General features: G+C 38.1%; 1 protein-coding gene across 14 annotated transcripts in view; it reads right to left on the reverse strand.

Annotated features, from left to right (window-relative positions):
* Positions 1-25841, reverse strand: part of LOC139121412 (uncharacterized) — a 120572-nt gene that overhangs the window by 20922 nt on the left and 73809 nt on the right. For 6 of the 14 annotated variants that reach the window (XM_070686261.1, XM_070686255.1, XM_070686253.1 and 3 more), the window contains exon 5: positions 3696-3841. In XM_070686261.1, coding sequence (XP_070542362.1) covers positions 3696-3841 — 146 coding nt within the window. Of the gene's footprint in view, positions 1-3693; positions 3842-25841 lie in introns of all 14 variants that reach the window. The other 8 variants (XM_070686263.1, XM_070686262.1, XM_070686260.1 and 5 more) reach the window with 3 other exon arrangements.

Genomic DNA, 25841 nt, shown 5'->3' on the forward strand with positions numbered 1-25841 from the left:
TTGACAGCATCGTAAGGAAAATGACACGTTTTCCCAGTACTATCTTGATTCTTTGACCCTACTCACCCCCGTCGCCTAAATAGAATAGTCTCACTCACGTCGGCCATTGTTCATTTTCATATGCACAGCCACGATGTTTTCATGCTTGAAACATGCAGTTTCTTTTGTTTGAAGCAATTATCCTTTCATTTGTGAAGACTTTTCCCGCTATTTACACTGCTATTTTGTTGTTTTCACAAGATGTAGACAGTTTGATACTGGAATATTGAGTTGCCTTTCCGTGTAAGCAATGCATGCCTGTTCACATTACTGTTGATCAGCAGCATACATGATGTCTTTGTTTCAAGTTTGGGGGTTTTTTGACGCTGAATTTCACCAAAATGTCACTTCTGTGTTCAGAGATTGTACAATCAGTTTCTTTGGATGTGTAAGTCGATTTTGAAAGCGATAGAAAGATCGAGTGGTGTTGAAAAAAATCGTGCATAAAATTAGCATAAATTATGCGTCCATGCCAGATAACATGGGGTTGCTCGAGTATAAGCCCCTCCCCTAGTTTTACAGCTGTTTAGTGTTGCCGAACCGGGGGCTTATACTCGGACGAGTACGGTAGATGTGCTATAGCTTGAGTGCAAGAATAGAAACAGGGTGAGTACAAAGAAAATGCTTCAGCTATTAAAGATGAAAGAGATCTTTGGAAAGAATTGGGTTGATACGATAAATCTAGCATGGGAAGGATAAACCCCTAGAAGACAATGAAACTGGTATGACCACTTTTCAGTGAACTCCAAGAAAGAACTGTCAAATTAAAATAACAACTTGAACTGTGCAGACTTTCCGTGTTTGCAAAACACGTGGAAGAACCATACTTTATATTTCCAACCATGCATTGGAGAAAATTCTAAATATTTTTCCCCCTTCAATAAGTTACTCTTCCCTTGCAGTAAATTTTATCATGACTTTATTGCAAAGCGGGGATAAGAGAAACCTGCCACACAATATTAGATCAAACTCTACATTTCTAATCCCTGATTTTATTAAGGTACACCATTTTTACAGCAGAGCTTAGAGTTCCAGAAATAAAATCTGATAAGACAGGACGTGGTATGATCACAGGGTCATAAAGTGCAGCGGGTAACTGACTGTGAAAGCAGAGCGAAAGAAACACAGCCTGGTTCAAAAATGCAAATCACAATATTCAAAAATATTAAACGTGTGTAGCAGAAAAATTATGAAACTGTAGTTGAGACACAGGTATGATTCAAACTTAATGCTTGACTTTCTATAAGTTTATGCATTTATGCAAAGTTCATAAATGAGTTTAAGTATGGATATCAAACAGTAAGAATTCATTATAATTGGAGAATATTCCAAGGCCTTACATCATGCACCGCATAAACATTGATGCAGAATGTCTTTAAATGAGAAGTTACCAAAGTGCATGCTACATTTTGCTGAGTTGAGCAGACAATTTTAGAGAAGCCATGAAAAAGAGGAAGAATTCTCCACATGTTCTTCAACAAATCCCTACCTTTAATTTTATAAAGACAGTAAAAATAGTAATAACTTTCCTGCACACCATTTTCATGCAGTTTTTGAGTTTTGGATTAATAATTACTGATGAGATTCACAAAGCATATCGTATTGCACAAAATATGCATGATATTCATTATTTCACACGTAGGACAAAGACTATTCATGACCGGACTACGATAAGATCTGGAAGAAAACAGCGGATTCATGATTATCTCTGAAAGTGTCTGCAGTTAGTGTATTTTCCATCACTGTTTACACTTATGAAATTTAGATTATGTAAATTTTCATTTACAATTTGTCTGTACTAAACTCTCATTACGGTCTGGAATACATTTCCACTACAAATCAACGAATACTGGAGTATATTTTAACAGGATGTATTTTTTTTTTTTGGGGGGGGGGGGGGGGGAGAGAATCTGAAATAGTAATCAAAAGAGCAAAGCTATACTTTATACCATAAACTATTATTGGTATGGAAGCAGCATGGAATTGAAATTGGTAAAATAACACTGAATGTCACGACTTTATTGCTACATGAGTAAAATGGCTTTTTTTATGAAAAGAAACATGAAGCAGTACAACCTTATGACTCATCTAAAGGTAATATTTGTATTCTCAATGTTTACACAATAGATTGCAATCTTTCCTGTGTCAACTAATGACATTTCAAGTTCACTTGAAAGCCCAAAGCGGTTTTCTCAGTCTTAAAAAAATATTTGCTGATTACTTTGGTGCAATAAGAATAGATTTATTGTGTGCGCTGTTTTCCCATTTATTGCTGACTGCGAAGATTTTTTTTGAAGTTCTTTTTTATTTGCTGAGCAATTATTTCCCATCTCTAAACTCTGATCATCAAACAGGCCTGCTTCACATTACACTCTGATTACCAAATTTGATTGATTTGATCTACTGAGATCACATGTGATGGAGAGCGCCCTCTCAAGGCCACAAATAGCTATCACATGCAGGTGATAAAGTGAAATTTGAGATTCTCTATGGGGGATTCTGCAGGTGTAGTGTTCACTTTAGGTGAGGCTGAGCTGTTCATGAAAGATGACGCTTCGCCTGACATTTTGCAGAATGGCCAGTCCAAGGCCCACAAAGGATCTCTAAATGGCACCGAAAGCCCTCTCAATGCAATGCAAAGAATACATTATTAGGTCCCTCAGCTGAAGTCTGTCAGCATCTGCTCAGTGCATTCTCAAAATAGTTATTGCCGCAACCGTATCTGATTGGTATCTCGTTTACAACATGTTTCCAATACTCTGACATGCCAGATTTATGTGAATTTTCTGTAACACATGATTTAATGTTATGATGATAGCAAATTCCTTCCGCAGTAATTTCTCACAATTCGCGGCATCAGCAACTCCTAACAATACAAGGTGAATAAAAATACACATATTAAGGAATATGAAAAAATTAAAATGGTTTCATTTTTTATGCAAGAAAGAATGAAAAATCTCTTTCCTTGTGACTTTTGTGGGTTTGTATGCCTGTCACGAATTCTCATCAATGATGTGCATTAAGACTTCTTACGTACATCTGTTAATGCAGTGTTGATTACAGCAGATAATCTGATGAAATATCGCTCTCTTTCACTGACTTAGTCAAACTTCAGTGGAATATCAAGAGATATTTACCAGAGCAAGAAGGTAGCAGAATTACAAGTAAAAAAGTGCAGATGGAAACTTTCCTACAATAGAAGGTTTTACATGAAATATTTACATAAATGCTTGTTTGACAGTTACATATTATATGTTAAATTTGGCAAAGCACACAATCACGAACATAGCCCCCCCCCCAAACCTAAGTGTAGGGAGGTTACATAGAACACTATATTCACTATAACTATATTGTCTTTTTCCATATTATCCCTCTCAGAAATTTAAATTTTTCTCCTGCTGATAACCAAATGCCTAATATTTGGAATTTATACATTACAATTACACCTACAATTATGGTTCATCTGATCATAAAGGGTGAGTGTGACAAGCAGAACACTGACGAAATACCCCTCTGCAGATCTCAAATCTATCTGCCAGTTGGACAAACATCAACTTTTGGCAATTTACAATACCCAGAAGACAAGCTTCCCCAACCCTAGGGAGGAGGATGTGGCGAGTGGGAACGGTGACACAGTAAATCTCAGTAAACCTCACCTTTATCCGGCTGACGGCCTCCTGCGCCTGCTGCATGCGTACTTTCTTGCTTGGCGGCTTGTTACAGATGAGCTGGGTAGAGCCCAGGTAGCCGGCTGGGTAAATGATGCCATGTTCCAGCACTGGTGGATCGTGGGGGCCCCGAACTGCAATCCAAGCAAAGACATAACAAAGTTAGCATTTTGTGTTCTGTCATTTTGTAACCGCCAATGTCTAGTTCAGCTAGATCCTACCGCAAGCAGGGTTAGTTGAAATTGAGAGGTTAACTGGCCTTGGTCCAGTATTTCCTATAGCAAATATGGCTGAATGCACTGGAACATACACAGAAACATTTGAAATGCAAGCTTGATTTAATAACACAAATTTGAATATTACACGTGCACATCTGGCCAATGGCCAATGCACTTTTAATTTGGTCAACAAGTTTTATCTCAAAGTTGGCAGATATAATCCCTGATTTAGAAATTTCTACCTACAAAACTGTAAAGATACAAACAAAAACGTGATCAATGAATATTTTGGTTTTCATTCCATTTGCATTCAGACTTTTTGTTAGAAGGAAAAACTGGCTCGGCTTACACACAAAAGGAAAACCAGCGTTCTCTTGGGTGTTATGTGCACAGACTGGATAATCTAATTCTACAGGCAGCGGCAGAGAAAGAGAGAGAAAGACCAGATGTGATTAGTACGAGATTAGTTCTCAGAAGCTCATACTTCCAAGTCACGAACAATGCAGATCAGCAAAGTTTGAAAGACAGAGTCTACTTTTACTGCTGAAGAGAAAGAAACTCCAGTTTATTTCAGTGAAAAGAAACACTGATTTCATTGGCTTAGCTCTGGTGAAAAGGGAAAAATTCAAACACGTTAATGTTATTATAATACCATAATCTGCCCTACAAAGAGGAGTCAACGTGGCGTGAAATTTCATCTGACGTTTATTGCCAAATATGGCATGTATTAATTTTTTCATAGGGGTACATGATCCCCTGAACATGCTGAACAAATGTACAACAGCGTATATAATAGTTGTATATATACTTGTGCCACAAGAAATGGCATTTTTTACTCCTTTCATGAGGTTTCCTTTTTTTTTCTCGGTTCAAGGTTTGGTATTATAATGGAACTGAAAGCAGGCATGCCGACCACTGACAGGTATCTCCTGGTAGAATGCCCAAGGCAAGTCAAGATAATGGACTTCACTGAATAATTATTTGCCTTGTTCTGCATTTACCCCCAAAAGACAACTGTAAATAGTAGGCGCACTGCCCTGAATTCCTTACACTGTGAACTCTACAGCAGAAGGTGAAGTGCTACTGAAAATTGCTGACATGTCAGAAGTGAAAAGCGTGCAGTGTCTAACAATTTCTACGCAGCAGCTTGGCTAGTCTTGCTGAATGGTGAAATTCCTTGACGTCACAGGTGCAATAAGTCAAATCAGCAGAGACTGACTTGAATGCCTCCCAGAATTCCCCTACCCTCTCTAACCCCCCACGTCTTTCAAAAACTCTTCCATCAATTACATCTTTTAATAACACCAGATACAAACCAACAAGAAAATGTTGTGAGAAAGTCTGACTGGTCTTATGCTTGCAGCCAAACAATGTGAAATAAAAAATCCTAAAGGAGTTCTGATGAAAGCATAAAGTGTGACTGTCACACTGGAATGTTGATGTACCCACTGTTGATGGATAAACTTGGCAAAATAGGAAAATTCTACACACCACAGTCATGCTGGAAAATCAAGTCTAGTCCTTTCCACAGTGTACGCGTCATTTAAGCCCAGAAGGAAAACAACTACTGGTATTTTTTTTCCAGTTGGCAATATTGGATGACACGTTGGAGTCTTAAGATTTTGACAGTGCCAAGGAAAGGCCATGTGAGCATAAGTTAGACAATTCGTGTTGCAATGACGTAAATTTTGTTATTAAAGTTTGTCAAAATCAAAGCACATTGCACTTCAGTGAACTCCTGGTTTGTATACTGTTTTACTTACATGTAGTACAAACAAGTATTGTATCTGTGAGCTGGCAAGTTGTTTGCAAACAAAATTCTACTGCATACAACTCTACCTTGCACAATCATATTTTATCAACAATTACGTACACACATCACTTTCTTTACATTCAGCTACTCTCACATTGCTGATATTCATCATAGCTATCACTCTACACTTTTCAATTTTGATAATAAACAGGCACATCAAGACAGAGACATGGCCATGATCTATAATGGCACATACACACAGATGTAGATATAAATGCTGATACATTGTACATACACAGACACACACAGAGACACAGAGACACACACACAAACAAACATAATGATCACCGATCCAATTACTAGGCTCAAGATGAGAATATCATGAGTGAGGAATTCAAGGAAAAGAGATTTTTTCCTGTACTGGGGAATTCAACATTCCACATAAATTCACGAGCCACATAATTTCTATGGCACTGTGTCACTCACAGAACTGTGTGAAAATAATTATGCTGGATCACTAATCAGTCATCAGGATTACCAGATATGCCTTGATCTCAGTCATAAAGACCACCAAAATTAGACAAATTTTCTTCATCCTGGAATAGCCCATGTGTAATGAATTAGCAGTATGGAAGATGTCTTCAGCAACAGGGTATGTACTGCTTGGAAGATGCCTACGTGCATTACATGTGTCACACCCATCTTTAGAGCAGCAACATCACTCAATGCTGTCAGTGAGAGACATCCAACCCAGACTGTGCATGCAATGTACTTCAAACAAAGTCAAACGTGCGTTTCACTCAGAATACTTGAAATCTTCCATGGTGTCAATTGCCAACCCACTTTAACAGTCGCTGACAGTTTCAATACCTTTCCTCATGTTAACTTTCACTGACTTTGTGACTTGATATTCAAATGGAAATCAACATATGAGATACCCTTCCAAGACAAATGACAATTCTGATAACTCATCGTGGCGATGTAATAACGTTCACTCGCCTAGGCATTTTAACTTGCATGTTGATATATCCTGTTTGAATGCGGAGCATTTTACAACCCAAGTATCAAACATCGTATCATACATTTCAAATCTTTAAAACTAGCCAGCCTGAAGACAGATTGCACCATTCATTTCTTTTGGTTAAATCAACTTTCCAATCTATTGCATTGCTCAAAATCATTAAAGCTGAACTATACATGGGTCTCATTCAAAGGGCAAACCATACTTATTCTTTTTATGACCCACCCTAGCAAAGGTTATATACTTGTGTCATCTGAATTATGACATTTACAGTAGATGACGCTGGTTTTCTGGAATTTTTTTCATCTCTTGACTGATTATTAAGTGTCTCTACACAATGTGTATGCAACACTCTGAGTGTTGTCAAGATGGTAAAAGATACCCATAGTCGGAAGATTGTCTACGATCAACATACAAGAAATGGGCTGACCAACAACTCTGGTAATAGCATTGAAACGTACACATCTGCTGAAAGAGGATTACCAATCTAATGAAGAGCGAACGTTCGCACACACGCCTGCCCTCCAGCCCATCCTGTCGTAACCTTCAGCTCTGCTGTTTTTCCCGTTCGACAGCAATTAATTAGAAAGGGGTTACAATACTGTCACACTGACTGGCTGCCTTGCTTCGATGCATACTGTAAGGTGTCATTCACTCCACAGTGTGCTTATTTAGATTCATAACTGTCAACACCTCGCGGAAAAAACATAATTGCACCACAACACACAGCTAATACACAATTAAATTTTGTTGGCATGACAACCAGGTAGACCTAGTCAAAAATATGCACATAAATATCACTTTATGATATCCAGTTTCAAAAATATACAGCCACACAAAACTGAAGTATCGACTTGTATGACCAAAGAAAGAGTCTGCAATAAACAGCTGTGAGGGATTGCTGGCTATTAAATGTTCATATTCTTGAATAGGTATTGATTTTTTTCGAATGAAGAAATTCTGTGCGTTATACGATCCATTTTTAACACATCGTAAATGGCTTGAGAAAGCTTACAGTTCTATAATAGCAGCCGGCTAAGATTACAAGAGAATCACTCTCTCTGAGGTACAGTTTGTGAAAACAACAGTAAAAGCAAGAATTACTCTTTGCTTATGAACAGGTCAATATGGATTTTTTTTAAACGTAAGCAACTTGTAATGGACTAGTACTGCAAGAAGACATGTTTACAACTATTTTTCTTAGCTTGTCCTCAACCAAAACATCCTTAATTGCTATTCAGACTTCAAAGTGCCTAATATATAAATACTTTTGCACAGTATAAACAGATAAACAAAATGTCACCGTTACACTCTGAATCTGAATCTGTGGTTAATTTCCAAAGTATACTATGTCAGTGTTGGTCAGATTTGTCAGTTTTGGTCAGATTTGCTTTTAGAGCAGTCAAATGGCTGCATTTGTGAATATTTTGTTTTGCTCACAGTTCTGTAAATATGCACACTGTTAAAATTCACCAGCAAATAAAACATTGAAGTGAAGCATGAAATCAAATTTCCAGAGTATGCATAAACAAGATTAATCATTTTCTGCCATCGTTTCATGTTCACATTAAAATGGTTCGCTGGCAATACTTATGTAAAACGAAGTATTGGTATTTATAGAAGCAAGTTAACCCTTCAACTAGTAATACTTAGTTTAACCCTGCCATTTCCAAGGCAATGATGGACCAATACACTAAATGGGGGGGGGGGGATTTTGAAAGGTTACAGTACTGTAGGGTTCAAAACAATTTAATAGCAAGTACAAACTCTGCCTTGTCATTTGCAATATAACTTTAATATGCAAGGGGAAAACTCTACATCTTTCTAACCCCTTCAGCTATTGGATTTCAGAGACTTGTTCAGAATAAGAATTAGTTCAAACTTTTCATTTGCGGTAGTATGCACCTCAAAGTGAAACACTTAAACTTTTGCTCAAAATTTCCCCAAAGAATCTTTCAAGCATTCTCTTTCAAAATCAAGAATAAAAATCCAGGGTCACTGCACAAATTTTATTATTGGAGAAAACAAATAACCAAAGATTAACCTATACTTGAATTTTAAAATGGCCGCTATCCCTGTGTTAACTCTATGGAGAAGAATAAAATTTTCAATTTTCAAAAAACTAAGATGGTGAAAATGTTTCTTACACAGACAGCTTTGAAATGAGCCCCCACATGTGATAGATTAGAAAAGAATTTTAGAGGTTAGAGAATCCAAATACCTGTCCAAGATGTGAATTTTACCTCCACAGATGAACTAGGCTATTGGATTCTACTGCCATTCCATGTTCATTCAGGATTATTGGCTGGTACATGAACATTTTTTATATCATTCTTCATTTGTTTGTTTTTTCACTGGGTGATGAAAAATGACCATTTAATCTTTAAAATATGTTTGTAGCCTTTAATCAGGAATACAGATGCCATGTTGAATCCATACGTTGATTATATTTTGACATTGTGTTATCTCTTGTGCTGCTGACCCTATGTTTTAATTGACAGCTGATAGTTCAAGCAGTGGATAGTTCCTATTGTCGGTTGATATCAGGGAAACTATATTCATTTTCAAATAATCGGTCGACTGATAATAGAATCTTTAAGACTCCTGCTGTGAAAACAATGCCGTTCGACGTGTGATGGATCGTAAATAATTCATTGTAATATGAGTTTTACACCCAGAGATATGCATTTTTTTCTCTTATGTGTTGTTTGTCTCTGATAATGCCAATGGCTTTTTTTTTTGGAGAAAATTTCAAATGAAAGTGATTTGGAACACTGAGTAGGATGGAAACTATACAAAGTCCCGAAGCACCAAATGAGATGTAAATGCACAGCCAGCCACTGATTTTTCTTCTTTTCTGCAATTTAAATCAGGACCTGATGACAAAACATTGTGCCTGAAGTTGCATTAGCCATTGCAATCACATCGGCTGTCAGCTCATCCAATCCATCCAGAGTAATGCACTATTCCCAACACTTCCTCAACACAAGTTTTTTTTTTCAATTTTACAGATGGGTATGTTCACTGGGACATTTACAAAGGCATCTACAGCTGATAAATTCAAAAGCAAACGCTGTAACCTGTCCTTTAATCTCACTTTTTTTCCTGATTGCAAAAACATTCTTTCTTTGCCTGCCATTTTCCCTCAGAAACATCGACGAGTGAATTTGTTTTCAGTGGTAATTCGCCTAATGCCTAGATGACTGGTGATTACCGACCACTAAAAAGGCAAAACCCTGTGAACACAAATTGCAGATTGAGCGGTCTTAAAAGCCACCACTCACCTCCAGACATCTTGTCAATCGAGAAATGCTCCCGTTTTAATTTGATTGAGTGGTCTTTTCATCCCAAAGAGGATGAGGAGGTACATTTCATCCGGAGGGCATTGGCCTTCCTCTAGCTCACCAGCCTGAAGAACGAATTTCACTTTTTTTCCCCCTATAAAGTACACATGCCATCTGGCAAAGTCTGAAATTGAGTTTAAAAGGTGATCATGTGCACCACTCTGCTCTTCTTCATGACATCAGACCTTTGCGATAGAAAGTCTATTTCCCAATTTCGGCAATTCTGCTAAACTTGATGGCATGCGTTCGCCGAGCATTACTTCATGCGAGTGGAAGCAACATCTGGAAAACCAAATCACGAATTAAATCTTTCTGCAAATACAAACAGTATGAAGTCCAGCGCAACTGTGCTTTGTAATTTCAACCAAACTTTATTTTGATATGCTTTTCTGAAGGGAAAGTTACTGTTTCAAAAACGTAGCTGCTACAGACATGGATTATTAACATTTGCACAATGCAAGACGGATATTGCATCGACAAAATTTGTTGACACAGTGGTAAAGAAGGTTAAGGAGTGATAGTAAAAATGTCAGGAGAGCACAATAATTAATCTTTGATCCTGGTATTCATGTTATACCTTGAACAAACTAATATCAAATTTCCATGGTAATCTGTTTGACAGGGCATGCATGTATCACTTTTTACCTAAAGCCGCTTATCCATGTAAGGGCTTCGTAATGAACAAAACTGCAATTGCCATTGAAATCCGCAGGAGCTCTAGTTTCTTTCAGTGACTTATAAGTTCTCTACGTCCGCACGTATGGGAAATCATCAGCAATCTTCCTGTCCATACAGCTGTACGTCCCTGCAGGATTTGAGGTTATTTCACGGGGAAGGCACTCTGGAGTTGCATGTAATGGTTTTGGAATCAATAAGGCGCTACCCGGATTGCCAACTGCTAATGACCCACCATTGATCTCCAATGCTGATGTTCTGCATGTAAGCTTAAACTTGCATGAAATTTCATTTCGGAGGTATTATGTACCATCCTAAACACACGATTCCCCATCATGTCAGCAATCAGTACGGGCTGTACTTTCAATCAATATTGGTTTCACATGACGTAGCTTAGAATTTCCAAAGCTTTTCACTAGGTTATAGCATCACAGGGAACTGTGTCACATTCTTTTTTCTCAACTCTCATCTGATTTTTTAAAATTTCTTTTTTAACTGTCACACTATCTGCAGACACCTGCATATGAATTCTCAAAACTATGAGTTACAGGCCAAACTACCAAATTAAATTAAAATTCACGAATGACTCCTACACTACGCATTTCCCTCTACTTGGCCATTTTGTTTTAATTTGAGCAAGTGACGATTCTCTACCACCAAATCTATTTTCTTTGATTCACTAATGCCAACAAGTAACATGGAAAATGCGTCATTGTGACTGACTCTGTCTGTACACTTAACGCAATTTATTCTCCCGCCAACAGCTGCATAGAACAGGCAATAATGAAGAAGTATTACTCATTGCTGCTCTAGAATGCCGAGTCCTTATCTCTGGTCTTGTTTTGCTAATGTGTCAATGCCAATCAGTGTATCAGCATGGATGAATAGCTTTGCAACTTCTTCCTGCCTAAGAGGACCAGGCCGTCTGGCATCAGCACTGTTTTGTTCCACAGGGTGCACCGGGAATGAGAAAGAAAGACCTACGCTAATTGCTGAACGAGCAAATTAGTCGGGCAGCACAGCTGTAAATCCACAACATACCAAACTTTAAGGCACAAATTGCCTTCAAGGAAATTGACCTTGGCATCTCACGGAGAGGCGACTGTGTTTTGGGTTAACAGACTGTCTCAATCTACATTGAGGTGACTGTGTTTTGGGTTAACAGACTGCTTACCCAGTTGGACTTTGGTAATTCCCGGAAACGGGATTATAGTGGAGGGACTTTCTCCTTCTGCTTTGGTATTCAAATAAGATTATCCAACTAGACCTTGGCAACTGGTGGACAGATGACTGTGTTTCAGTGAATAGACTGCCTCCTTCTACATTGCCACTTGAATAAGATAACCCAGTTTGACCATGGCAACTTGTGGAGAGGTGACTGTATTTTCAGTGAACAGAGTCTCTCCCTTCACTGCTCTACATTGCCACTTCAACAAGATTACAAAGTTGGACGCAATGATTTACTTTATTGACACACTGAATCACATTGATGGCCGTCACTAATTTTGTGTAGTACAGTCCAATTAAACGATTAAGCGTGATTACGAGGTCGCAGGTAAGTGACAGGACCCAATAAAATGTTCCCTTGTTAATTGAACGCAGGAACTCTGAGTCAAAGGATCAAACTGACCGTATTTCAAACGTTTGATTTACAATACAGTTAAAGCTGTGCAGGGTTGAGGATCCAAGGTACAGGGCACTGTCCACATTACGTGTTTGGCAAGCAGGGCTCAAACGTGTGTACACTGTCAGGAGAAACTTAATTAACATGTCTGATAAAGTGACACAAAACAGAGGCATCTAATTACCGCGAGAAAACAGAGTGGGCAGAATATGTCTGGTGGCTGACTTACCTGAAAACATCACAGATAAAATTAAGACTTAAATCTACAATAGCATCAAAAATACACAAGTGGAAAAGACCACTTCAACCGAAACACAGTTTTGCTTTTAGCACTGAGGGTACACTTCCTGCTGTGTTTTGAGAGTAACTCTGATTTTATTTGTCTAGCCCATCAAAGGTCTTAACTGAATTTTCTCCAATAGCTTCCCGTTCTAGCCGCTTCTCTTTGTGCACCTTAAGCTGCTGCAGTGAGGACTACCACTTAGGGAAAAGTGCAAAGGGCAAATATCATCAGCCATGGTGCTTTTTTAACTCAGACGGCCTGAAGACAGACAGGTGACTTGTGTTTTTCCACTAACTTGGCAATGATAGAAAGTCTCGTATGACACAAAAGTTACAGACCGCAATATGAGCATTCAATTTTCAATAGGAACACAGCGTGTGTCTCGTATTTGCAGACACGATGAAGAGTTGTTGCTATGTGAGATAACATTAAGATGGAAATTGTACGAACTGATATGGGTCCAGGTACTGAGAAAGAAACCAGGTCACTATAGTCTACCCAATCTTGCAACTAGAATAACTGTTCTAATCCATATGTTCTCAGATACACACTGGTGACAACTGCACTGATATCAAAAGCCCAATACAAAGCTATGCCATCTAAAATGAAAAATTATGTACACAGTTACGTGTTTGAAGAGACGCGGTTGGCGACATGAAGGGGTTAAAACAGTAAAACTGCTGCGGGAAATCGGCTTAATAGAACATCTAATGGATCCAGTTGGGAGTTAATATTGTTAATGAGAGCTGCGATTCTTGATCATTAGAGATTTGAACATAACCTGAGGGCTTGCAAATCCCCAAAAGAAGGGAAAGTACACGATTACAAAGGGATAAAGTCTGGTACATTGGCGAGGCATAGCTGCCAGTGGAATTTGTCTGGACTAAGCTATTGGTACTTTCAACATCATCAACGCATTCAGATATCCTGTTTAGTTTGAAAATGTCCCTGATGACGATGTACGTACCACAACAAGCATATGTGATTCTAGTACAAGAAAGAGGCATAACCCTTGTCCAAAAGTACAGCCCCCCTTACAGAATTGAGAATTCTTGTATAATCTTATTCACATAACACTTTCAAAACTTCTATTCTATCAAATACATGTACAAGGTTTGAGAGATACTTTGTGTATCTCTTCCACCGTAACAACCATGACATTTTTGACATAATTTATCTAATGCTATTACCTAAACCAATGTTATTTATTCTTACTTTACTGTAGTAGCTCTACAGTTTTGGCAGCTCACTTTTGCATGACCCCCACGTGAAAATGCATGTGTAGCTACTACACACACATGTGACTGAATTCCTTCAAGAGTTGAATACACAATGCTGTTCGCATATTTCTTCACTGAAAAACTTGTTATTTTGCTTTTTGGTTAAAAATAAAGGGATCTTGATAATTGATGAAACTTGTACATAATTCTTCTTCATCTGCACAAGCTGGAGTGATAAATTTTTGAACGCCGATGTTGCTGCGGTCTATTCCCATGATGCACTTCAATTCCATGTTTGCATTTACAGCGGAGGCGACTGGAAATGGGACACCCAATTTGCAAATTACCCAGCTGTATTGCTGACCATATAGCGAATTCACTTGGTAATTAGCGAGCGACTTTGGTAACTTGTCAGCGATATCGTTTTTCATTTCAGTCAGCTGCTGACACTTTGTGCAAGCAGGGGGTATGTTGCCACAAGCTTATCTGGGTTTGAATTCAGTATAGGGGTGGCTGCTTGTTGCTTCATGGGATTGAAAATGAATAAAGATAATTATGATATTTGTTTGATATAATGGGGATATAATACACTACACTACTAAATAAAGATAATTTTTCAATCTACACCTGTGGTCTCATTACTGCTCTCTGAATTTCAATAAAATTCTTTTTGTCTATGTCAATTTATCACGTGTTGTAAATGAGTGGTTTCGTCCAAATAGTGCAGCTGGTTCCCTTCTGATTGGGGTGTAGTCATGTGGAGACTCTTTGTCTGGCCTCCTTCGTGGTTTCAGTTTACACCCAAACAACCAAAACGAGTTATTAAAGTGAGGTCTAGGAGAAGTGATCATTTTGGCTAATACATGTAACTTTGAACTGTAGAGACACTGCAACGTTGGAGGCCACTTTACTGTTGAGTAAGCCAACTTGTTGCAGTCAGAAATTCTGTTTGTACAAATGAAAAACCAGCTCTTCCAAGGGTTATAAATGAGAGTTTATGATTGGCACTCTGTGGTGAAGATTGAGATAACATTATCACGCACTGGTCCATGCACTAGTCTTATTCAAACAACTTATTTGTCCTACCTATACCATAATCAAAGAAAAAACTGGTGTCACTGTAATTTATCCTCTGCAGACCAAACAAAATTTCTTGTACATATTTTGACCTTATCAGAGTGTCTTGTTAGTTATATGAAGATCAGTGCAGCTGTTTTTAATTTCCCCAGACAGATTATCTACAGTGCAGTTGTTTTCAATTTCCCCAGACACACTGTCTGCGCGGGACACATCGTTTTGACTGATCATCGGCCTCTGAAGTTTTGCCGCCAAAAAGTCATATCCAATCGTTGGCTGTTCTATTTGGAAGAAACCACTCATTCATAACACAAAACTTGCAGTTCATGAACATGATGGAGATTTTTTTGTTGAAATTCAGAGAGCAGTAAATGAGACCAAATGTAGCTTGATGAAATATCTTTATTGAGTGGTTTACTTTGGCTCCACTGTATGATATTATTCCAGATATTAGTATTAACTTTATTCATTTTGAATCCCATGAAGCAGCAAGCAGCCACCCCTACAATGAATTATTCAAACCCAGATAAGCTTTATGGCAACATACCCCCTGCTTGCACAAAGTGTCTGCACCTGACTGAAATGAAAACCGATATCGCTGACAAGTTACCAAAGTCGCTCGCTAATTACCAAGTGAATTCACTATATGGCCAGCAATACAGCTGGGTAATTTGCAAATTGGGTGTCCAGTTTCCAGTCGCCTCCGCTGTAATCAGACACATGAAAGAAATTGGGTTGAGCAGCAACAGTCAGGTACTCTTTCCATGATACGCATGAAGAGAGAATTGTAGTTTTAGGAAATTTGTTGTCTGGAAATTCCTATGGTCCCACTGTTTTCTTAAAACCTTGTTATCCGAATCTGTTGTGAAGCAGAGTACCATTCTATCGGTGTATGCATTTTAATACGCCATGACTAACTGGCAAGATAATAGTCAGATATGGCAGCAGTTTTATCCTTGGGACCTGGAAGAAAGTGCTTCATGCAAGCATAATCAGCGACTTATATATTTTGGAATGACAGAGCAATCAAATGGTATCATTTGCATATTCTGATTTGCATATTATGATCATGAAGACTGAAAACTGTGATCCATCGTAAAACACTTGTATATGTTAAGACATCTGCAAAATTACATATTAACATCACAAATAGCAATCTTTCTCCCAGTGCTTACAAAAATCACTAGTTATTTCAGTTTCACATTATCTTTGATATAAATAGCAACTAAATTATCATTCCTAAACTGTCATGTCGTTCAAATATTTTCAGGAGATGCATTTTTCTTCAATTTCCTATTCAATACACAGCAAACTGTCGACATATATATGTATGTAAATACTGAGTTGAATAGTCTCAGCAAATACATGAGTCTATCAACGAACAATTACATATTACCGCAATATCAAACAAGCTGCATTAGACGTCATTGGTTCAGACCCTTTTCACAAGGGGCACAAATTGATCGATTTTCCTTGTACCGGAACTGAAAAAGCACAATTACTTTTTTTAAGTCTTACCCTCAACCTAGTTGCCAACCCTGAAAAGAAAAAAAACGCATCCAATTTCAACTGATAATGGCGCACTCTTTAAAAAGAAATGATCTTTGAGCGTTGATTCTTGTTTGTGCCATCATGGATAATTATTATCCCTGACGAGATGGAATGGGATCACATCTTTTACGGTGATTGCTTCATCAATTATTTTCCGATATGCATTTTCCTGGAAATTAACACGGCTCCCATTTCGACGTGAGGAATAGCTCTATTACTTTTGAAGGATGAAAAGTGCAAAGAGAGAAAACCCACTTGCACTCTCAGGAACAGAAGAGTTCAAAGAACGGAAGTGAGCGCCACAGATCACTCAGCTGAATTTTCACAACACGCCTAGGTTGTTACCTCCGTTTTTCTGCATATCTACGTTCAACAATACCTACTCAAAACTGGATTTCCTACAACAGTATATAAATCCTTGTGTGAGAATCAAATCTTATTATGTATTCATCTGTTAAAAATATCCCCCTCTTGAATTCTTTCCAGCAAACCCTATGACTCTCCCCACGTCTTCCTGACAAATGTTTGTGTGGAAGTTTGTCCATGTAACAACCTACTGGCCAAATTGCTTTCTTAAAAATCTGCAGCCCTACTGCAATATGGCAAGTTGCATCATCATCAGCTGGAAAAACGTTCTTCATCCAAATAGTCACACTGGGAATTAGCTGCAGTACAGTAGCTCGAGGTTTTGCTTGGGTGTTTGGGTCGGACGGCAAAATCTGGTTTTGCCATGTGACCCAAAGACCCAGGCAAAACCTCGAGCTACTGTACTGCAGCTAACTGGGAAAGAGATGCAAGGGGACACTTGGAAAATACCATTCTCAGACATCCCCAAGCATAATACACAGCCACATCACAGTAGCTGGATGACCGAAACAAATCAATGTCACAGTTGTACATTTCACGTAGTCACAACTTGTCACTAGGGACTCGTTGCAGATAGAAGGAGCACTTTTGATATCTAATCTGCAACTACAGCATGACTGGAACATCGCAGTCACAGATAGCCTTTCGACATACTACACATGAATTAAATTATACCCATGGAAAAATGGGAATTTCTTTTACTCCATCACAAAGCAGAGCAACCCTGCATGACCTATCATTGCCATGAGTTGGACTATTACCATCCATCCAACTCATCAAGGTTTCAATGAATAAAAAATACCACTGACAAAGATCTGAAATGACATACACAACCATCCTGAAATTGAACTGGGAATAATTTGTCTGTCAAAAATGTCAGTGTCTCACACTACAAAGATTATCTGAGTACGGCATCAGCAAGCCTCCTGAAGATTACTGATAATAATACTGACATTTTCTTAACTCCAGCCATCCCAAGACAACAATGAAAGAAGAAGGGACATTCTGCTCTGTTAGATTCCTTTCTCAAGATTATTCCAGGACAAAGAGTAAGAAGGTATTTTCCAGAGTAACAGACTTTCCACAGTAAGATGGTATGATTCTGGAAAAAGTGTTGAATTGCCTTTGCTGTATGTACAGAAACTGAAGATGTACCACACAGTGTACTTCTTCATTTGTTGATCTCCAAAAAAACTATCTCTACAACTCTCTCATGCTATTTCTCAACGTACAAACATGCACACAATGCAAGTACATGTGCTGTAATTATCCATGAGAAACTAAACTCTCTTTAACACTGAATTCTGAATTTCTACGAGATTTCTGCGAGAGAAAAGCCCTGATGACTGATGAAGGAAGTACGTCACGAATCACTCTGGAACAAGTACAGTATTAAAAAGGGTGATATATTTGACAGTGTAATGGTACCTTAAACAAGAACTGCTAGGGAACTGTATATTAGTCAACATCTTTTTGCTTGCTTGACTTGGAAAGGCGCAAAAACCTACGAAAATAGAAAAGTCATGACATAATTTATTTGCGTCTTACTACTTGCTGATGACAGAAAAAAAATAATGTAGACAAACATTGAAATTTTTTTCAGATTCTCCTTGTTCACATTTTTGTCAAATTTTCTGCCACTAAAACCTTGACTTTGGTTTGTGACACTCTCACTTTATAGTTCTCAAGTCTTCCATAATAGTTCAGATCCTGGCCAAAAAATTTATGGTCTGTCAGAGACACTATCATTGCAGCTGTTGAGAATGGAAAGTAGTCTGCCTTTTATTGAAATGTGGGGATTGTGTGCTGTACACTGTTATCTTGAGGGCTCAACAAACAGATTATAGTCTGATTGAACCTTCCAAAAACAGGTAAAATGTAGGAACAAAGTTGTCAATGAAAATAAAAAGGCCAAGAGAGAGCGAGCAAGTTCTTGGTACTATGTTTCTAAAATGAACAAACATATAATTCAGGTAACATCATCCCTAATCACAATTTGAAATCTTGAGTGTTGATTTGCCAGGGAAAATTGAGCCGACTGACACCTTGAAACCAATCATACTTGCACCAACTTCACAAGTCATTATCTTGACTCCCTCAGAGTATATTACAATGATGAGACAGGAGATACCATGAAATGACTGACAGCTTCAGTCTTGTTCACAATCAGACAGTGTTATCTAAACATTGCTATGTTATGATTTACAAATAGACTGTTGCCTTGTATACACAACATTCAATCTTGTCTGTGGTATTAATATTCCAACAAATTTAAATTTCACCAGGAAGACAGCTGACAAAGGGAACTAATATTGATTCGATCCAACCTGATATGAACTGACAGCTCGTATTTATTGATTTTAAAGAAAACAAATTTAATGATTCAAACAATTGCGTATATTTTTGCATGATCGGTGGGAAAGCCACCATGTGCTCATTCGTGACACAAGGTGCCTTTCAGCCGTACACGGTGAAATTAATCATATCCAATATTAGGAGTCACAGAGACTGATCTAATCATTTTCTATTGATCCAAGACAGTGATAAACTATCCTTCTGCGGAGAATACTGTGCTCCCAGGCATTTCCAATATTAATATCCAAGTCATTTCCATCGGAAAATTGGAACATTCCGAGGGGGGGTTAGAATCTTGACACGGAAAAGAAAGGAATGAATCAGAGCCGGCACCAAGGTAAATTAAATATTGGTTGTTTCAAATATGATGGAAAATCACTCAGAGTGGTTATTTTATAATTGCTAGGAGGTGTCTTATCTATTGGAGTCTGACAGCTTTGTGAAGACCCACGGATCAAAACCAATTTTCAGACAACTTTGACAACCTAGCTCCGGGGCCACCGGCAGTTGAAACCGCTTGCCTCCTGGGCGCTTGGGAGACCTGTCGCGGTGAATTCATCGCCGTCTTCAGACAAAGTAATCCGAGCTGGTTGGGCTGATATGTTGCCATCCTGTCGAAATTGTTTAATGAAATTGGAAAGCCCCGTATAGGCTGTGGCGGCCCAAATTGAAGAACCCACACAGGAATTCAATCTCTGTGAGCGTAAAGCCCCGAAAAACACACCGATCTTCTCTATCCTTCTCGCATATCAGAACATTCCACGCTTCACGTGCTACGCTACATTATGCACCTATCTGAATTACAGCCAAATTTAATTTATACGGTTGCTTCTGGAAATAGACCACATCTTAAGTCTTTCGGAGCTCTACCTGTGATACTAAACGCGTCAAACTAAATTTCACTTCACAGAAACTTCAGAAGAAAGAATTGGTGATATTTTGCATTTGCTAAATGTAAAGTTTTCATATGTTCATCGCCAATAGTCGTCTGATGCAATATACGATGGTTTCAATCTGGTTCGAACTCACAATGTACGGTACCCAATCACCTAGCGCAAAATTACCTACTAACCTCACAGATTCATATATGAGTATAGAGACACTGCTTGTCAAGCATATATCTCATCTGAATACGCAAATTTTATAAATTGGTGCACGGCAATGTGTTTCTCTTTTTTTACTGTAAAAGCAAATACCGGTATCAAGGTGTCACAGACACGACTGATACTAAAAGCCACTGGTCCCTTCCATTCGTTCCAAACACTGATAACTCAACTAACATGTAAACTGACTCATCTGTAACTTGCATCAGTGCATGCAGGGCTGTGACATCCATAAAAGTCTGAGTGCCCAGACACTTCATACCATGTTTTCACCAGACACACCTGATCCAACCCCTTCACAACAGACTTCCCAGACATTGGAAACACAAAAAAAAACCAGACCTGCCTTCTGAAGTCATACTATTGCTGATAACAACTTCTACTCTTAATACAGCTTGGCATATGTAAAGGGCATTACGCACTTCCTGAAGACCTACAGATCCAATTCTAAGTAAGAAATACCGGCAGGTGTATTTTGTTTCACACTCCTTAGTGTGAAACAAAATACACCTGCTAGTGTATTTTGTTATAGCATATCTTACGCTTAAAAGTTTTGAGAGAACAGTAAATGGTGAGCTGTATTTTATATACCATATTTATATATATATATATATATATATATATATATATATATATATATATATATATATATATATATATATGAAATATATTTCTATATAGATAATATCATATATAAATATATATATATATATATAAATATATATATATATATATATATATATATATATATATATATATATATATATATATATATATATATATACATACATACATACATACATACATACACACATATACACATGGAAATATGTAAACTGTAAAACATAATATATAACAAAAATTTATACACAAAATTGACGAAATTTTTTTTGACGATTTATTATAATATAGATCTGTCAGTGCAAGTTTCTCTTCTGAACAAAACTTTCTCATTCATCCATTAAAACATCCCGTGAGCATCCCTTTACTCACAAACAAGATCTGAGATACCAGTCAACATTAATTGAAGAAGACTTGCTCGGAGGGCAAGGGCTCTGTGTCTAACAGACGTGTCATTCAGAGCAGCACGTTCTCTCTTACAATCAGGGCATGAAATATTAAATTGGAAATGTGGTACATCGCATGCGTAGCCTGCGGTGACATCAAACCTCTCCGGTGAAACACAAAGCTTAAACTAGAAAGCATTTGCAAGCAAAAGCGAAGTTCCAGAGACCAGAGCAGCGGAAGAAACAAGAGAATGTGTGACAAAGATAGGTGCAGAATGAAAGAGTACTTTGGATTTTAATATTCAGGGCTGATAGCAGTAAACACCATAATACAACTAAAAGCAAGGCAGTCCGGGGAATTACAGTACACAGATTACAAATGCCTACATGTACGGTAAAAACGCAACAGATACATACGGGGGCGACAACGCACGGAAATGTTTATCAGACGACATTCTCGCGAGCCACAGCAATAATTTTCGCTCCGCTGACCTACCCAAAAATCAATCGCTTGACGGGTAGCGCTGAGTTGTTGCCGTAAAGAGGCATGTCATTTACGACGATGATCAGACGAGAGGAAACATCGGACCTAGGCCGTTGAAATTGAGCCACATGCATTTTCATTTGATTAAAAGCACAGACTAAAACAATTTTCATTGCTATGTCGCTGTTTTCACAAGATACTGACCATTTGATCTTGGAAAGTTGAGTTGCTTTTACGTGCAGCCAACGCATGCCGGTGCGTGACAGACAGTATGTTCACTATGAACATGATGAATGCCTAGCTCTGCATGGCAGGGCTGTGTGTTACCGGCGTTAAACGGCCTCCCACCACAGCCCCGCAGACTGATATAGGAAAACCGCTGGTGGCTCCTCAGAAATACGGCGGGCAGTTTCTCCGCCAAAACAGTCGATTTTGAGTCCAAATTTGCATTGATCATCGTTTTCGAGCACACCCACCTCGCCTAGGTACACGATGTGCCTAGCCGCGCTTGTAAACTTAGGGAAAGGCTACTTTTGTCTCTGTGTGCGGAGCGAGGCGATCGATACGCCGCCATGTTGTCTCATGAGCATTCGGGCGAAACAGTATAGCGCCACGTACGGCGAGTATTTAGAGAAAAATAAAATCAAAAAGCAACAAAAAACAAAGCGAAAGAAAGCTAGAATTATTAATAACTGAACGCAATATGATAGTTGAGCAATGCCAAATAAAAAATAAATAAATAAACAAACAAGAAATGCCCGTAAAACCCGTCAGAGCTGAGCGATGACGTCATAAGCGTGTCGCAATGCATTCTGGGTAATTAAGGTAAAATTTGTGTATAGCATGTTCTATGGTAGTAAAACCGGAAATAGAGAAAGAAAGAAAGAAAGAAAAAAAGAAAGAAAGAAGAAAGAAAAAGAAGAAAGAAAGAAAGAAAGAAGGAAAGTGAGCAAAAAACTAACAGTTCCAGAGCTGGTCTCTGGAACTAAATGACTATCTCCACCTTACCAATATTTGCATACCTCGACTGAAAAATAAAACCAGCCCTGTCCGCAAATCTCTACACCAAGGTGATCCAGCATTTGAACGAACTTAGGGACAAAAAAAAATGCAGTGCATCCCTAATGGCTCAAGAAATCCATTTTCCAGTTGAAATACTCAACAGACGACGGAGTGGGACAGAAATGATGAAACAGCAGACACAGAAATGAATGAATTCACCGCCAGCAGTGCTTCCGAACGATTGGAACCTGGAGGCCTGATCACCTAAAGATTGTCTTCTTCATGGCTGAACACTTTCTAGATTTCATCACGTCTCACTATCTCAAGGCGATGCGACATACTGGATCAAGCTCAATCCTTTCAAATTTTTTTTAATTGTATTTTTTTCTCAATACTGCAGGGATGTGTAATTACCATGATTTGACTTTACCTTTTACTGAGAGATTTCTAAGCAACCACAAAAAAACTACAAATTGGGATATTCATTATTAATGATTCGCTTTCCCTTCAAAAGCCAACAGCCACCATATTGTGTGGTTTTTCGCACCTACACAAAGGTGTCATTTCCTGACATCTTTCTGCCATTCTTTACACCATGCCAACAGAAATCACATTGTGGGCTCTGCTTTCTTGCCAGCAACTCGTCTGATAACCCGCATAGACACGTGCTGATTGCATTTACCAACAAAAGACATTCCCACAAAAATATACCATATATGGTTTCTGTCGCTCCAGTACTGGCCGACATTCCGTATTGTATAGTTCAGAACGGTTGCCATTGAGTGGAGTTACTGCAGCCCTAGTAATTTTACACAGGCTGACGTGTCACACATTGCCTTCTTCTGCACGTATTCACAGCTTTGATAATCCTACTTTCACCTCAACTAGAAAAGTTCAACATTCACGCCACACAAAGACTACCTTGAGCTTAATGTTGAAATGATGACAGATGTTTCTGCCAACAATAATTCGTTGGCTTTCTCTTGAATGAATTTCAGACTGATTTACAACTGGCTTACAGAATTTTTGGGTTTTTTTTTGGGGGGGGGGGAGTAGTAAACTCTAAGCTTGGTACTGAATGTCAAACAAAACCTTGATATATAGGCTAGATTACACGTAATAAATAAAATATTGCGGAAATCAAGGCCATCTCTCTTTCTTTGCATCACCCGTGAACTGAGCATTTTTAATTTGAATAATAAAGAATGTTCAAAACTTCTGTATTCATCTGAATGCACCACAGCCATTCATAAACGTTACGTCAATTTGCCAATTTGCCAAGATCCTTGCTTTGACATGACAATCTAACAACACCGACAAAGCTATTTATTTTTATTTTATGTCTTTCATCAATCCACAGTGTGTTATATGACGGCACTTAAATGTGTTATGAGCAATAAACTTGACTTCGTTTTCTGCACATTCTGTAATTGGTTGGCTCATTCACGAATTTCTCCTGCCAGTCGTAAAACTTCACTAGTTTATCTCTGTAATATCCACAAACCAAATTGTCAGCTGACCCACATATCTGCTTAAGTTGGCTTCTGCACCACATCCAGGTTCAAATACCAGATTTTGACAGTTTGCATAATGGTGAATTCAGGGAGGGCCACATGAAGATGAATCAAGTTCAGGCAGACGAACATACTTGCATACATATCTCTTATCTGATTGAGAATATAGATGACATACATTCAAATATGAATTATCAATATTCAATATGTCAATATATCAATATTCAAGTATTATTATTTATGCTTTGATACTCTTTCAATCCTAAGCTAAGATGTTGCTTTTAATTTCTCTGTCTTACAAATGTCAGGAAGTTCTTTTGTGCAAAATCATCTTTACCTCAAAATTTTAGAAAAAGTTGTTATGGCTTCAGGTCATTAGAAAACTTAATATCTGATGTGATATCGCATTTCCGTTCAAAACACACTTGAGGGCCTTCATTCCCGGAAAAATCACATCACACCTTTCTCCAGCTGCAAACCTGTTACAAAGGATAAAATTTTCCCACTTGTTCCCTGGAAAACAAACTGGAAGCTCTGATAACAATGTCTACACCAGTAAATCTTGCCTGGTATACGATTCTTGAAAAGAAAATGACTCCCATGTATCTGAAACTGACATATTGATGAGGAAAAGTGATGAAGTTCAATTTGCAGATTGAAAACTAGGAGAAGGAAGCTTCCCTATTTTAATACTGTGTCTCGACACAATAATTTGTCAACGGAAAACCCAATGACGAAAAAGAAAAGCGCCCATAAATTTTCATGCATCCCTGCTGGTGCAGTGTCAGTCAACCCAACCGACAACTACATTGTAGTTGCAGTATACGACAAATATAAAACCTAACACTATTGAAAAACAACACAGAGACATACTCGAAAATTGAAAAGCCTAGAAAAAATAAGCCTGTTCATTTGTGCTGTATGCACTGACCGTTGATTATCATTGAAAGTCAGCACCATTTTGTTTGTGGGAGAAAACTCACTGACATGTGAGAGCTATCACTGTATTTTTCAGTGCAATCATCACTTTTCAGATACAAATATATCATCAACAAAACATTTTCGGCATCTTACATCTTTATCACCTTACACATGCTAGGAATAGTCATGAAAATGTACTGTTTATTACAATCAATCCATTTATCTTCTCTCAGCAACAAACTGTAGTAAAGTAAATTGCCTGATGATGTCAGAATGATGTGGTAGATATGTGTATGTGGCAACCCACTCAGCATTTCAATGTCATTCTCGATGTTGAAACAAGGAATTTGAATTATAACCCTTGTTGCTTCATCCCTTAAAATAGTATGTGCCTAAAAATTGAAAGTCTTGAACTTTTTGCTCAAACTTGCCATAATGAAACTTTAAATCATTCCTTTATTGAAATCAGGAATAAAAATCTGGGTTTACCATTCAAAATTTGGCTCTAGGGAAACAAGTTACCAAATATTTACCCACACTTGAAATTCAAAAACTGCCGCCATTCCTATGTTAACTCTATGAGGAAAAATAACATTTTTGATTTTCACAAAAATAA

This window comes from Ptychodera flava, chromosome 21, assembly GCF_041260155.1.
Source record: "Ptychodera flava strain L36383 chromosome 21, AS_Pfla_20210202, whole genome shotgun sequence".
In the NCBI taxonomy this organism is placed as follows: domain Eukaryota; kingdom Metazoa; phylum Hemichordata; class Enteropneusta; family Ptychoderidae; genus Ptychodera; species Ptychodera flava.